This window comes from Lathyrus oleraceus, chromosome 6, assembly GCF_024323335.1.
Source record: "Lathyrus oleraceus cultivar Zhongwan6 chromosome 6, CAAS_Psat_ZW6_1.0, whole genome shotgun sequence".
Lineage (NCBI taxonomy): Eukaryota > Viridiplantae > Streptophyta > Magnoliopsida > Fabales > Fabaceae > Lathyrus > Lathyrus oleraceus.
Genome location: NC_066584.1, coordinates 44,812,713 through 44,825,057, shown reverse-complemented (window position 1 = coordinate 44,825,057; position 12,345 = coordinate 44,812,713). Strand labels below are relative to the sequence as shown.

The 12,345-nt window shown below is 40.4% G+C and overlaps 1 protein-coding gene and 1 pseudogene across 1 annotated transcript; both read left to right on the top strand.

Moving 5' to 3' along the window:
- The first annotated feature begins 225 nt into the window (after positions 1-225).
- Positions 226-1,333, top strand: LOC127092087 (ABC transporter A family member 1). The gene has a single exon (XM_051030888.1). The coding sequence runs from the start codon at positions 280-282 to the stop codon at positions 868-870; it is 591 nt and encodes a 196-aa protein (XP_050886845.1). The 5' UTR covers positions 226-279; the 3' UTR covers positions 871-1,333.
- Positions 1,334-11,754: 10,421 nt separating this feature from the next.
- LOC127099595 (uncharacterized) lies at positions 11,755-11,854 on the top strand (annotated as a pseudogene).
- Positions 11,855-12,345: the final 491 nt, after the last annotated feature.

Here is a 12,345-nt window from a genome sequence, read left to right as displayed (position 1 = left end):
TGCATACGGCACTGCCGAGCTCGTTTGTGACAGCAAACCAATTTCCTACATGAAAAGGTCATGGTGGAATTCTTCAAGAATTAATTCATGAACTGTTCGACCCTTAGCTTCCCTCAAAATGGTGATGGAACAATATCAATCCAAACCTTCCTGCAGCATGCAAGAGAACAACCAGAAGTCAGCCAATAAACCAAACTTGCAATGAAATTCAAAACTAATGAAAGGAATCTTTTGGGGCAAGATACTACAAATCCTTCTATAGAAGCAATAAGCTTAGACATGAAACAACAGGAGCTTGATGGCAGGTGCATTCAAATCAGGAATTTGCATAAAGTGTATGATACTAAAAAAGGAGATTGCTGTGCTGTTAACTCATTACAACTGACATTATATGAAAATCAGATTCTCGCTCTTCTAGGACATAATGGTGCTGGGAAAAGCACGACAATATCAATGCTTGTTGGTCTTCTTCCTCCTACTTCTGGGGATGCTTTGATTTTTTTTGGAAAGAACATTGTCTCTGATATTGATGAGATACGGAAGGTTTTGGGTGTCCGTCCACAACATGATATACTCTTTCCTGAATTGACCGTGAGAGAGCATTTAGAATTATTTGCTATATTAAAGGGTGTGGAGGAAGACACTCTGGAGAGCGTTATTATTAATATGGTTGATGAGGTGGGCCTGGCTGATAAAATCAACACTGTTGTGAGATCTCTTTCTGGTGGCATGAAGAGGAAGTTGTCTCTTGGAATCGCATTAGTTGGAAACAGTAAGGTTTTAATTCTTGACGAGCCTACAAGTAGAATGGATCCATATTCAATGCGATTGACTTGGCAGTTAATAAAAAAATCAAGAAGGGCAGAATAATTTTGCTTACAACACATTCCATGGACGAAGCAGATGAACTAGGTGACCGGATAGCTATCATGGCCAATGGTTCTCTGAAATGCTGTGGAAGCTCCCTTTTCTTGAAGCATCATTATGGAGTTGGTTACGCTTTAACTCTCGGCAACCCAAGCTCATATAAATTTCCCAATTCAGAAAAGGCATATGCTGATGCAGTGGAAGCAGCAGGGCCAACTTTGGGACATGCTCTACTTTCAATGAGTGAATATTTGATGTCTAGCTTTAATGAGTCCTACCAATCTAGGTATGGGGCAATTGTGATGAATGATCAAAACACTGATGGAAGCTTAGGCTACACTGTATTACACAACTTTTCTTGTCAGCATGCTGCTCCCACCTTTATCAATTTGATGAATTCTGCAATTCTTGGGCTTGCTACTCATGACATGAATGCCACAATTCAGACACGCAACCACCCTCTACCAAAGACCAAAGCAACACGGAAACCTGCATTTTCACAACAGAAGCAAAAATCAACGGCAGGTCGTGGCATCTAAACCAATGCATCATCATAGCTACTAACATACCTGTTGCAAATCCACTAGCCTTGCCATCATCAGTAAACACTTAGACCAAAACAGACTTGCTGTGATCCTGCAATAAACCAAATTGCCATGTTAAATAAATGATGCACTGCCATAACCAACAGATGCAAATCAGTCTTGCATTCACAAAAAAAAACAGACACCACAATCACATGACCATATGTTGCACTTACAGTGGTTATTTGGACAGGACAACTCATGTGTATTTGGCACTGAACTCACCTTGGCAAGCATCCTGCAATCGTGGTCCTGCAGCAGCCATAACCATGTCATCATCCTGTAGATTCATGCAAATCATGGTCAAAATGGCAGGTATACAACAGTCATACAAAAGCACAACAATATCAAAGCATCACAGCAACTCCAGTGTTGCCAGCTCTTCCTGTACGTCTAGACCGATGAATACATGCTTCTACATCCCGGGGAGGCTCACACTGGATAATCAACTGAACAATACCCCCACATATGTTTGTATCTCCAGCCCCGGCAGCAACAGGTACACTCTGCCCAGCTCTGACCGAGTGACCAGGTACATTATCATCAACTTCTGCTTCCATTTTGCTTTCAGCGTCAAGAAGATACTCGAACATGTTTTGCAATGCTTGAATCTTAAGCCGAGCATCAGCATGAGAAGACAGTGTTTCCTCCAGTATCTTTCCAATGTCATGTTCTAACATAAATTCAGGCCTTGCAATTAGAACATATCCTAGTGCCTGCAATGATCTAACCATTAAGAGACATCATATCCAATTTGGTTAACATCATGTTCAAGAAGTTCAACATGGCATAACAAACAGCACGACACTAAACATACCTCAAGCTTCACAAACCATTTGAGACCTGTTTTACCTTGCTCACATCTATTATTGTTACTGCTTCCTCTGTCACGTAATTATATCCAATAATGATCTGAATCCCTCATTTGCCAACCCTTGTTATCTGCTCAAAGATCCATTGTCAACTCCACTTCTTCAAGTTGTGCCTCCTCTGTGTTTCCCCATCTGCTTCCGAGACTCTTCACGTTTATGCTATTTTAACCGGCTAGAACTGGGAGAACAGATTCACGTTGCCGTTATGAGGATGTTATGAGGATGGAACGGGATCAATTTGTCTCTGTTGCGAATAGTGTTATCAATATGTATGTTAAGGCTGGTGGTGTATACTATGCGAGAAGTACAAAGTGAATTTAATGGAACACCGGCATACCTGACTGTGCTATGAGTGGTTTAGAGGAATATTCTTTAAGGAGGCTTGTTGATTTATTACAGAGTGGACTGTTGCCGGACCAATTCACCATTGCAACTGTTCTAAGGGTTTGTTCCTCTCCTGAAGAAAGTTATTGTCTTGATAGACAGGTGCATACATGTGCTTCAAAATTTGGGATCATCTTAAATTGATGCCTACTCTAAATGATGAAATGAGGAAATAAGATAGGTCTTCTTCATACCTGTGTTGCCCATGAGGCTGCCGATGAGTTTCCATAAATCTGTTGCATGGAAACTTACTGAAGAGGCTTCTTCTCATCTGCCTTCAGGTCCTGTTGATTTGCTCTCTCTGTCGGAGAAAAGGAGCACATACAATCCATATTTTTTCTCCTTGTCAATATGCTGCTTTACCAAGGATATATACCAGTTCACTATAGAAGACTTGCAGATGATAAGTTGGTTCTTTGAGCGATAGTAATGACTTTCATGATGAGACAACCGGTAATTTGACGGTGACACGATTGTTGGACCTCTACCGTTTGTTGAGGGGTCTTGGCAATATGAACTACCATATTTACTATAGTCAAGAAGATGAGGAGATCATATTCCAGCTCATGAGTAATGGCAAAGAAGATTTATCTTCTACAAGAATTCACACGGCATCCTTGAAATGGTTGTTTCGACGAGAGAACATAATTGAATCGTTGTGCCATCAGATTTTAAAATACTGCAGGAACTAACATGACATATGCACCAACATCTTTCGATACACACGTCCTAGAATTCATATCCTCCAACAAGAGGCAACCCTGCAAAAGCAAATCCAGCACCGAACATGGGTGAAATGGGATCATATCACTAGAACTCTGCACCCGAAGCATTATGCAGCAAACTCGGTAGAACCGGATTCCACTCAACCACCCATGCTAGCCGCCAACGACAACCAACCTACTGCAACTGACATGCCATGCACTTACAATATCAGTTCACCTCGCCAGCTTGCACCTCCAAAGTCATTGAACCTACATAAACAAAACCAACCAGAAGCATCAATGCGTAATTCATGAATGTGTGTGTCAATGACCAATCTACCGTGAACACAAGTCAATCCATGAAATATTGATCCAAATGGAGCTACCAACACATTGGATTTACAGGACTTGCTATCCCGTTGTAATGGCTATCCTTGAGGCATGAATTTGGAAGCAAATGCATTGGTCCTGTATCCTGCAGTGGCCAAAACCAACATGAGCCTCACATAAGAAAAACAATGCTAACACGCTTAAACCACCTGATGAACTGAACGAAGGGATCCAGCAGGGCAATGCAAGGCCAATTCAACAAGGTTGCAGCAAACCATGCTCACCATTCTTTTACTGCGGTAAAAAAAAATAAGGGGGGAACACATTAATCAGTCAAATTGCAAAATCCAAAGTGCAAAATCATTAACCAACAGTCAGAGGGCAAAGTCCAAAAACATCCCAAATTGGTATGAGGTCAAAGCAGAGAGGAAAGTTTGTGAAGGATACCTTTTCTTGAATCTAACATGGATAGGGTAATTCTGTGTCTGAGCATCCAAAATGCTTTGCAGAAACACTCCTTTTGAACAGCAAGGACCCCATTTGTAACCCTAATTCACAGAATATAAAGAGGAGAGGCAAATCAGTAAAGAAACCTAGAGGCAGAAAAGAGACCAAAGAAAACCCTAGAGAACAACAGAGAGCTGGAGGCGAAAATCTGAGAAGAAACCCTAAAAATCCCAAAATCAATTACCTGGAGGCCAGCTTCTTTGTGTCCTTCACCACCACCGCCGTGACACTTTGTAAGTACTTCTCTTTCTTTCTTTTTATCTTTCTCATGAGCTTGTTGTTGAAATTATTGTGTGAGCTGAGAGTGATTGAGAGGGGTTCGTTGAGAACGAGAGTGGCATTGAGAGAAATGTGAAGTTTGGTGAGTGTTGATGAACATTACCGAGAGAAGAGAGAGTGAAGGAGTGAGTTTGGGAAGGTTGAGTTCGTGAGGTGGGGAGGAAGATGACGATGAAGACGAACCTCTGTGTTTCCATTTTCTTTTTTTATTTAATTTAATTTGTTTTTAACACAAAAAACCATAAAAATGTTTATTTTGTTTTTTTATTTTAAATCTTTTTTTAGCCCGTTTCATATATTTAACATAGTATCTCAGTAGCAGATAATGATGAGTGGTCTGGTGGAGAAGGGCAATGTGTATATTCTTGAGTGGGGTGGGTTCAATACTCATGTGTGATACTTTTTGCTTATTATTTTATTTTATCCTCTTTTAGCATTTTTTTTTAGTGTAGTATTTTATTAACATTTTCGTTTTTTTATGTTTATTATAATTTCATTTGTTAATAATGCATAGTTGTAGTATTTTAATTTGGTTCAAAACCATTTTTTTAAACTATAAAAATCATACTTTCTCGATTTAATATCGAGCCCATTTTTTTTACACCCTTGTAAGTCGATTGCTTTTTAAGCATCGCCATCAACCTCACATAGCTTACTCTTGGGCTTTCTTACAATGAGTCAGTTCCTTCGCACTTACACTCATACATTGTTTAATGCGTCATTATTTCATTCTTTGATTATTTGATTCGATTATATACTTGTTTATATCTTAATTGTTTGATTAACTGTGGCCTACTTGTATGGTGTATGAGGCATGTATTTATATTGTTTGATTGCCATGACAACCCCCATTCATAACAAATGTATCCCTCTCCCATGAATGTATAATATTTATTCTTTCATTCTTTATTCATCTGTTAATACAAGAATTAAAATGAACATTCGATAACCATTTCAAAACAAGATCAAAACCTCGATCCAACATCGAGTAATCATTTTTCAAAACCTAACAGAACCAGCACGTATTCATCCACCCTTTTGTAAGTCGATTGCTTTATGCATCGCCATCAACCTTGTAAGTCGATTGCTTTATGCATCGCCATCAACCTTGTAAGTCGATTGCTTTATGCATCGCCATCAACCTTGTAAGTCGATTGCTTTATGCATCGCCATCAACCTTGTAAGTCGATTGCTTCATGCATCGCCATCTACCTTTACCCCACTCCTCTCCTTGCTCCATTCGTCGATTCTCGTTCCGATTAGGTAGCACCCATTAGATAGAATCCTTTTGTATGATAACATAAGTAGGATTCCCATATCCTTTTGTATGATAACATAGGTAGAATTCCCATATTCTTTGCATGCTAACATTAGGTAGATATTTCCATTTGTAAATCCTAAACACTTAAGTACACATTGCATGACAACTTTAGGGCAGAGCTTCCCCATTTCTTTTAGACCTTTCCGAGCGTCTCCGATCTTGTGGCATGTAGTCCGTTCTATTGCAAAGAGGTAACTGCCTAAGACTCGATTCAGCGAGCTGCGACACCTACTGCTAGGACGTGAACACATCGCCCACTCTCCTCTGACACAACTGGTGTCCTCCTTTGTAAGTCCATGTTCAGATGGCAACCCCTGTTAAGGGGAACTACATCGCCCTGATCCTTGTTCCAGACGAGGTATGTAGGCAGGTGGTCGTGCGAGACCACTCCGGGCACCTTTCTTTTTCTTTTTGTGTGTGTTTTGGTTCGGATGCTGATGTAAGTCCAGTGATTGGCAGTCGGGCTCCACGTTTGCCCTTTTGTGTGTGTTTTGGTTCGGATGCTGATGTAAGTCCAGTGATTGGCAGTCGGGCTCCATGTTTGCCACCTTTTTGCCTGTGTCTGTTTTGTTTGCGTGTCAGCCGAACTACGGCAACTCTGATTCTCATGTTCAGATGAGATACGTAGGCACAAGATGCGATGTCTTGCCGAGTTTGACTAACGACTAACAACTAATCCTTGTTTTCTTTCGCCCTCGTTGCGATCGAGACCTTCCCTTTCTCTTGCCCTAGTTGCAATCGAGACCTTTTGTTCCCGTAGTTAGCTGAACTACGTTTTGCTCTGATTCTCATTCCTGATGAGATACGTAGGCATAAGACGCGATGTCTTAGCGAGCGCACTCCTCTTTAACCCATAGGTAACCGAGCTACGAAGACTCTGATTCTCATTCCAGATGAGATACGTATGCAGTGGATGCAACATCCGTGCGAGTCATTTTCTTTTGACCCCCCTTTTAGTAAATAGTACATTAGATATAACATACACCCTTTAGACAAGAAACAACAAGAGTGGATCCCGTAGAGTACTACGGATGCGTAGGGGTGCTAATACCTTCCCTTCGCATAATCGACTCCCGAACCCAAGATTTGGTTGCGAGACCTTGTCTTTTCCTTTCCTTTCTCCAGGTTTACTTCGAGCGTTTCCTTTCCCTCCTTTGGGATAAATAACGCACGGTGGCGACTCTTCTGTCATTTTCTTTCTCGTCGGTTGTTTTTTCGCATACCGTATTTTTCGGGTTGCGACACCCGTTTACGATAAATGGTTCAATAGATTTTCCTTTAATTTCTACAGCTCCACTGGGGAAAACATTGGTGATTTGGAAAGGGCCTGACCATCTAGATCGTAGCTTTCCTGGGAATAACTTAAGTCTAGAGTTAAACAATAGGACTACATCGCCTTGTTTGAAAGTTTTTCTTGATATACGTTTATCATGCCATTTTTTCGTTCTTTCCTTGTAGATTCTGGCATTCTCGTAGGCGCCCTGTCTAAGTTCCTCTAATTCGTTTATATCAAGAATTCGCTTTTCACCGGCGGCCTTATAGTTTAAATTTAAATTTTTAATAGCCCAATAGGCCTTATGTTCTAATTCTACCGGGAGGTGGCAAGATTTTCCGTAAATAAGCTTAAATGGGGTTGTTCCTATGGGAGTTTTGTAAGCGGTTCGATAAGCCCATAAAGCTTTAGGTAATTTTGATGACCAGTCTTTTCTTGACGTAGCGACTATTTTTTCCAATATCTATTTAATTTCTCTATTAGACACTTCCACTTGTCCACTAGTTTGAGGATGGTAAGGTGTTGCTACTCGATGTTTTACACCATACTTAAACAATAATCTTTCGAGTATCTTAGATATGAAATGCGATCCACCATCACTGACGACCATTCTTGGGACACCAAATCTTGGAAAGATTATATTCTTAAAGATTCTAGTTACTACTCGTGTGTCGTTTGTTGGAGAAGCTATAACTTCAATCCATTTTGATACGTAGTCAACTGCTACGAGTATGTACTTGTTACCGAAAGAAGGTGGGAAAGGTCCCATGAAATCTATTCCCCACACATCGAAAATTTCTACTTCCAAAATGCCTTTTTGTGGCGTTTCGTCACGTCTAGATATGTTTCCTGTGCGTTGACACCTATCACATTTCTTGACAGCAACATGCACATCCTTCCATATGTTTGGCCAATAAAGACCGGCTTGTAGGATTTTAGAGCAGGTCTTGGATGTACTTGCGTGTCCACCATAAGGAGCGGAATGACAATGTTGGATTATACTTTCTACCTCTTCTTCAGGTATACACCGACGGAAAATACCATCGGGGCCTCTTTTGAAAAGTAAAGGGTCGTCCCAATAATAATGTTTTATGTCATGGAAGAATCGTTTCTTTTGTTGGTAGGATAAATCAAGTGGAACCACTCCGGCGGCTAGATAATTGACAAAATCAGCGTACCATGGTGTAACACATATAGCTAAGGTGGTCTCTACCTGTTCATCAGCTCTATTTTCTTCCAAATTAGCTATAAGTTTATCGTACGAGAAATCATCGTTGATCGATGTTCTTTCCGGTTCCAGGTTTTCAAGTCTAGATAGGTGATCTGCTACTACGTTTTCAGTTCCTTTTTTATCTTCGATTTCCAAATCAAATTCTTGTAGCAACAAGATCCACCTTAGGAGTCTAGGTTTAGCGTCCTTTTTTGTTAAGAGGTACTTAATGGCAGCGTGATCAGTGTAAACGATTATTTTAGCTCCGACCAAGTAGGAACGAAATTTATCTAGTGCAAATACTACTGCTAAAAGTTCTTTCTCGGTTGTGGCGTAATTCATTTGCACTTCATCCAGAGTTCTACTCGCGTAATATATGACGTGAAGTTTTTTATCCTTTCGTTGTCCTAAAACAGCGCCTACGGCGTAGTCACTTGCGTCACACATTATTTCGAAAGGTTCATTCCAATCCGGGGTCTGCATTATGGGCGCGGAGATCAATGCTTGTTTAAGTGTTTGAAATGCTTCTAAACATTTATTGTCGAAAATGAATTCATTATCTTTCATTAATAGTCCGGTCAAAGGTTTAGTTATTTTAGAGAGATCTTTAATGAATCGTTGGTAAAAACCGGCATGTCCTAAGAAGCTTCGTACTTCTCTCACAGTTTTCGGAGGTTGAAGGTTTTGTATTACTTCTATTTTGGCTTTGTCTACTTCAATTCCTCTATTTGATATGATGTGTCCTAAAACAATTCCTTCTTGTACCATAAAGTGACATTTTTCCCAATTAAGTACTAGGTTTACTTTTACACATCGTTCTAGAACTCTTTCTAGGTTTTCAAGGCATTCTTCAAAACTTTGTCCGCATACGGAAAAGTCATCCATAAAGAATTCCATGATGTTTTCGAGAAAATCGGCGAATATTGCCATAATGCACCTTTGGAAGGTTGCAGGAGCATTGCACAAGCCAAACGGCATTCGTCGATAAGCGAAGGTACTAAAAGGACATGTGAACGTTGTTTTTTCTTGGTCATCAGGATGAATTGGTATTTGAAAGAAGCCTGAGTAACCGTCTAGATAACAGAAATGAGAATGCTTGGCTAGTCGTTCTAACATATGGTCTATGAATGGTAAAGGAAAATGATCTTTTCGGGTTGCTTTGTTTAGCTTTCTATAATCAATGCACATTCTCCATCCCGATTCGATTCGTTTGGTTATAGTTTCTCCTTTTTCATTTTCGATCATGGTTATACCCCCTTTCTTTGGTACTACGTGTACAGGGCTAACCCATTTGCTATCGGATATAGGATATATAATACCTGCCTCTAATAACTTCGTTACTTCCTTCTTCACTACCTCACCCAGGATCGGGTTTAGTCTCCTCTGATGTTCCCTAGAAGTTTTACAATCTTCTTCTAGCATGATGCGGTGCATACAAATAGAAGGACTTATCCCTTTAAGATCGGTGATGTTGTATCCTAGTGCGGTTGGATATTTTCTTAAGATATGTAGGAGTTTTTCGGTTTCGAGTTTTCCTAGGTCTGCATTGACTATCACGGGTCGTTCAAGTTCTAAGTCTAGGAATTCATATCTCAGATTTTTGGGAAGTGTTTTCAGGTCGAGGGTTGGTTTCTTAAGGCATTGCGTAGGATCCGATGTTACTGCTAAACATTGGTTCAGTCTGTCTTCTACACGACAGTCAGACAATTCGTCATTTTCTAATTCTGTTTCTTTTATGCATTCATCGATGATATCCATGAAGTAACATGTGTCATCTATTGCAGGTGCTTTCAAAAATTTGGAAAGAATAAACTCAATTTTCTCTTTTCCTACTTCGAAAGTGAGTCGTCCTCGTTTTACGTCTATGATGGCACCGGCGGTTGCTAAGAATGGTCTTCCCAATATAATGGGGGTAACTTCATCTTCTCTTATGTCCATAATTATAAAATCGGTGAGAATGTAGAATTGACCTATGCGCACGGGAACGTTTTCAAGAATTCCTACGGGATATCTAACGGAACGATCTGCTAATTGCACAGACATTTTAGTTGGTCTTAATTCTCCCATTTCAAGTCTCTTGCATATGGACAAGGGCATAACACTGATACCGGCTCCTAAATCGCATGAAGCTTTGTCTATGACAAATTTTCCTATGTGACAGGGTATAGAGTAACTACCAGGATCTTTAAGTTTAGGAGGCATATTCTGGATTATTGCGCTGCACTCAGCAGTGAGTGTAAGGGTTTCGCTCTCTTCAAGTTTCTTTTTATTAGAAAGAATTTCTTTTAAGAACTTAGCATATGAGGGCATCTGTGTAATAGCTTCTGTGAAAGGAATGGTGACGTTTAATTATTTCAGTAGGTCAACAAATTTTTTAAATTGGCCCGCGTCTTTGGTTTTAATTAGCCTCTGAGGATAAGGGATAGGTGGTTTGTAAGGCGGTGGAGGTACATAAGGTTCTTTCTTTTCTACGGTTTCCTTATTACACTCTTCCTTTTCCTTAGGTTTACTTTCTTCCTCAGTTGACTTTTTAGAGTTTTGGTTCTCAATCCTTGGGTCAGACGATCCTTCTACCTTTGTTCCACTTCTTAATATAATTGCATGAGCGTGGCTTTTCGGATTAGGTTGGGGCTGTCCAGGAAATGTACCAGTTGGGGCAGCAGTAGGCGCTTGTTGTTGAGCTACTTGTGAGATTTGTGTTTCCAGCATTTTGTTATGGGTAGCCAAGGCATCTACTTTACTTGCTAGTTGTTTAATTTGTTCGTTAGTGTGTACATTCTGGTTTAAGAAATCTTTATTGGTTTGCTGTTGAGAAGCTATGAAGTTCTCCATCATGATTTCCAAATTGGATTTTCTAGAAACGTTATTGTTAGGTGTAGATGGGGTCGGCTTTTGATATCCAGGAGGTATAGCTGGGGCTTGACTGGGAGCTTGTCCTGGTGCGTATAAAGCATTGTTACTCTTATATGAAAATTAGGATGGTTCTTCCAGTTTGAGTTATAGGTATGCGAGTAAGGATTTCCTTGAGCATAGTTCACCTGCTCTGCTTGGATTCCTGTTAGGAGTTGACAATCTGTAGGAGTGTGACCTTGAATTCCACAGACTTCGCAATTTTGAGTTACGACAACCACGGCGGCTGGAGGTGATACATTTAAACTTTCAATTTTCTGGGCAAGAGCATCCACTTTTGCATTAACATGATCAAGGCTACTTATCTCGTACATGCCAGTTTTCGTTTGAGGTTTTTCTACCATTGCTCTGTCGCTTCCCCACTGATAATGGTTTTGGGCCATGCTTTCGATAAGTTGATAAGCGTCAGTGTAAGGTTTATCCATAAGCGCACCACCTGCGGCGGCGTCTATTGTTAACCTTGTGTTGTATAAGAGACCATTATAGAAGGTATGAATTACTAACCAGTCCTCTAAACCATGGTGTGGACAAAGTCTCATCATGTCTTTGTATCTTTCCCATGCTTCGAAAAGAGACTCGTTATCTTTCTGTTTAAATCCATTTATCTGGGTTCTTAACATAGCTGTTTTGCATGGAGGAAAATATCGGGCAAGAAAGACTTTCTTCAACTCATTCCATGTGGTCACTGAGTTGGAGGGAAGAGACTGAAGCCATCTTCTAGCTTTATCTCTTAACGAGAAAGGAAAGAGACGAAGTCGAATTGCCTCTGAAGTGACAACATTAGCTTTAACAGTATCAGCGTATTGGACAAATACGGATAAATGAAGGTTTGGATCCTCGGTAGGATTTCCAGAGAATTGGTTCTGTTGCACTGCCTGCAACAGTGAAGGTTTAAGTTCGAAGTTGTTTGCTTCGATTGCGGGTAGAGCAATACTCGAATGCGGCTCATCTTGCGATGGAGCAGCGTAATCTCGAAGAGCACGAGCTGGTTCTGCCATCTCGGGTATCGGCAAAGGAAGAAGATTTTTGAGATCAGGAATTTCGATTGGAGGAAGATTGTTTGTGGTACGATACTCCCGAATTCGTCGTAAGACTCGGAGATAT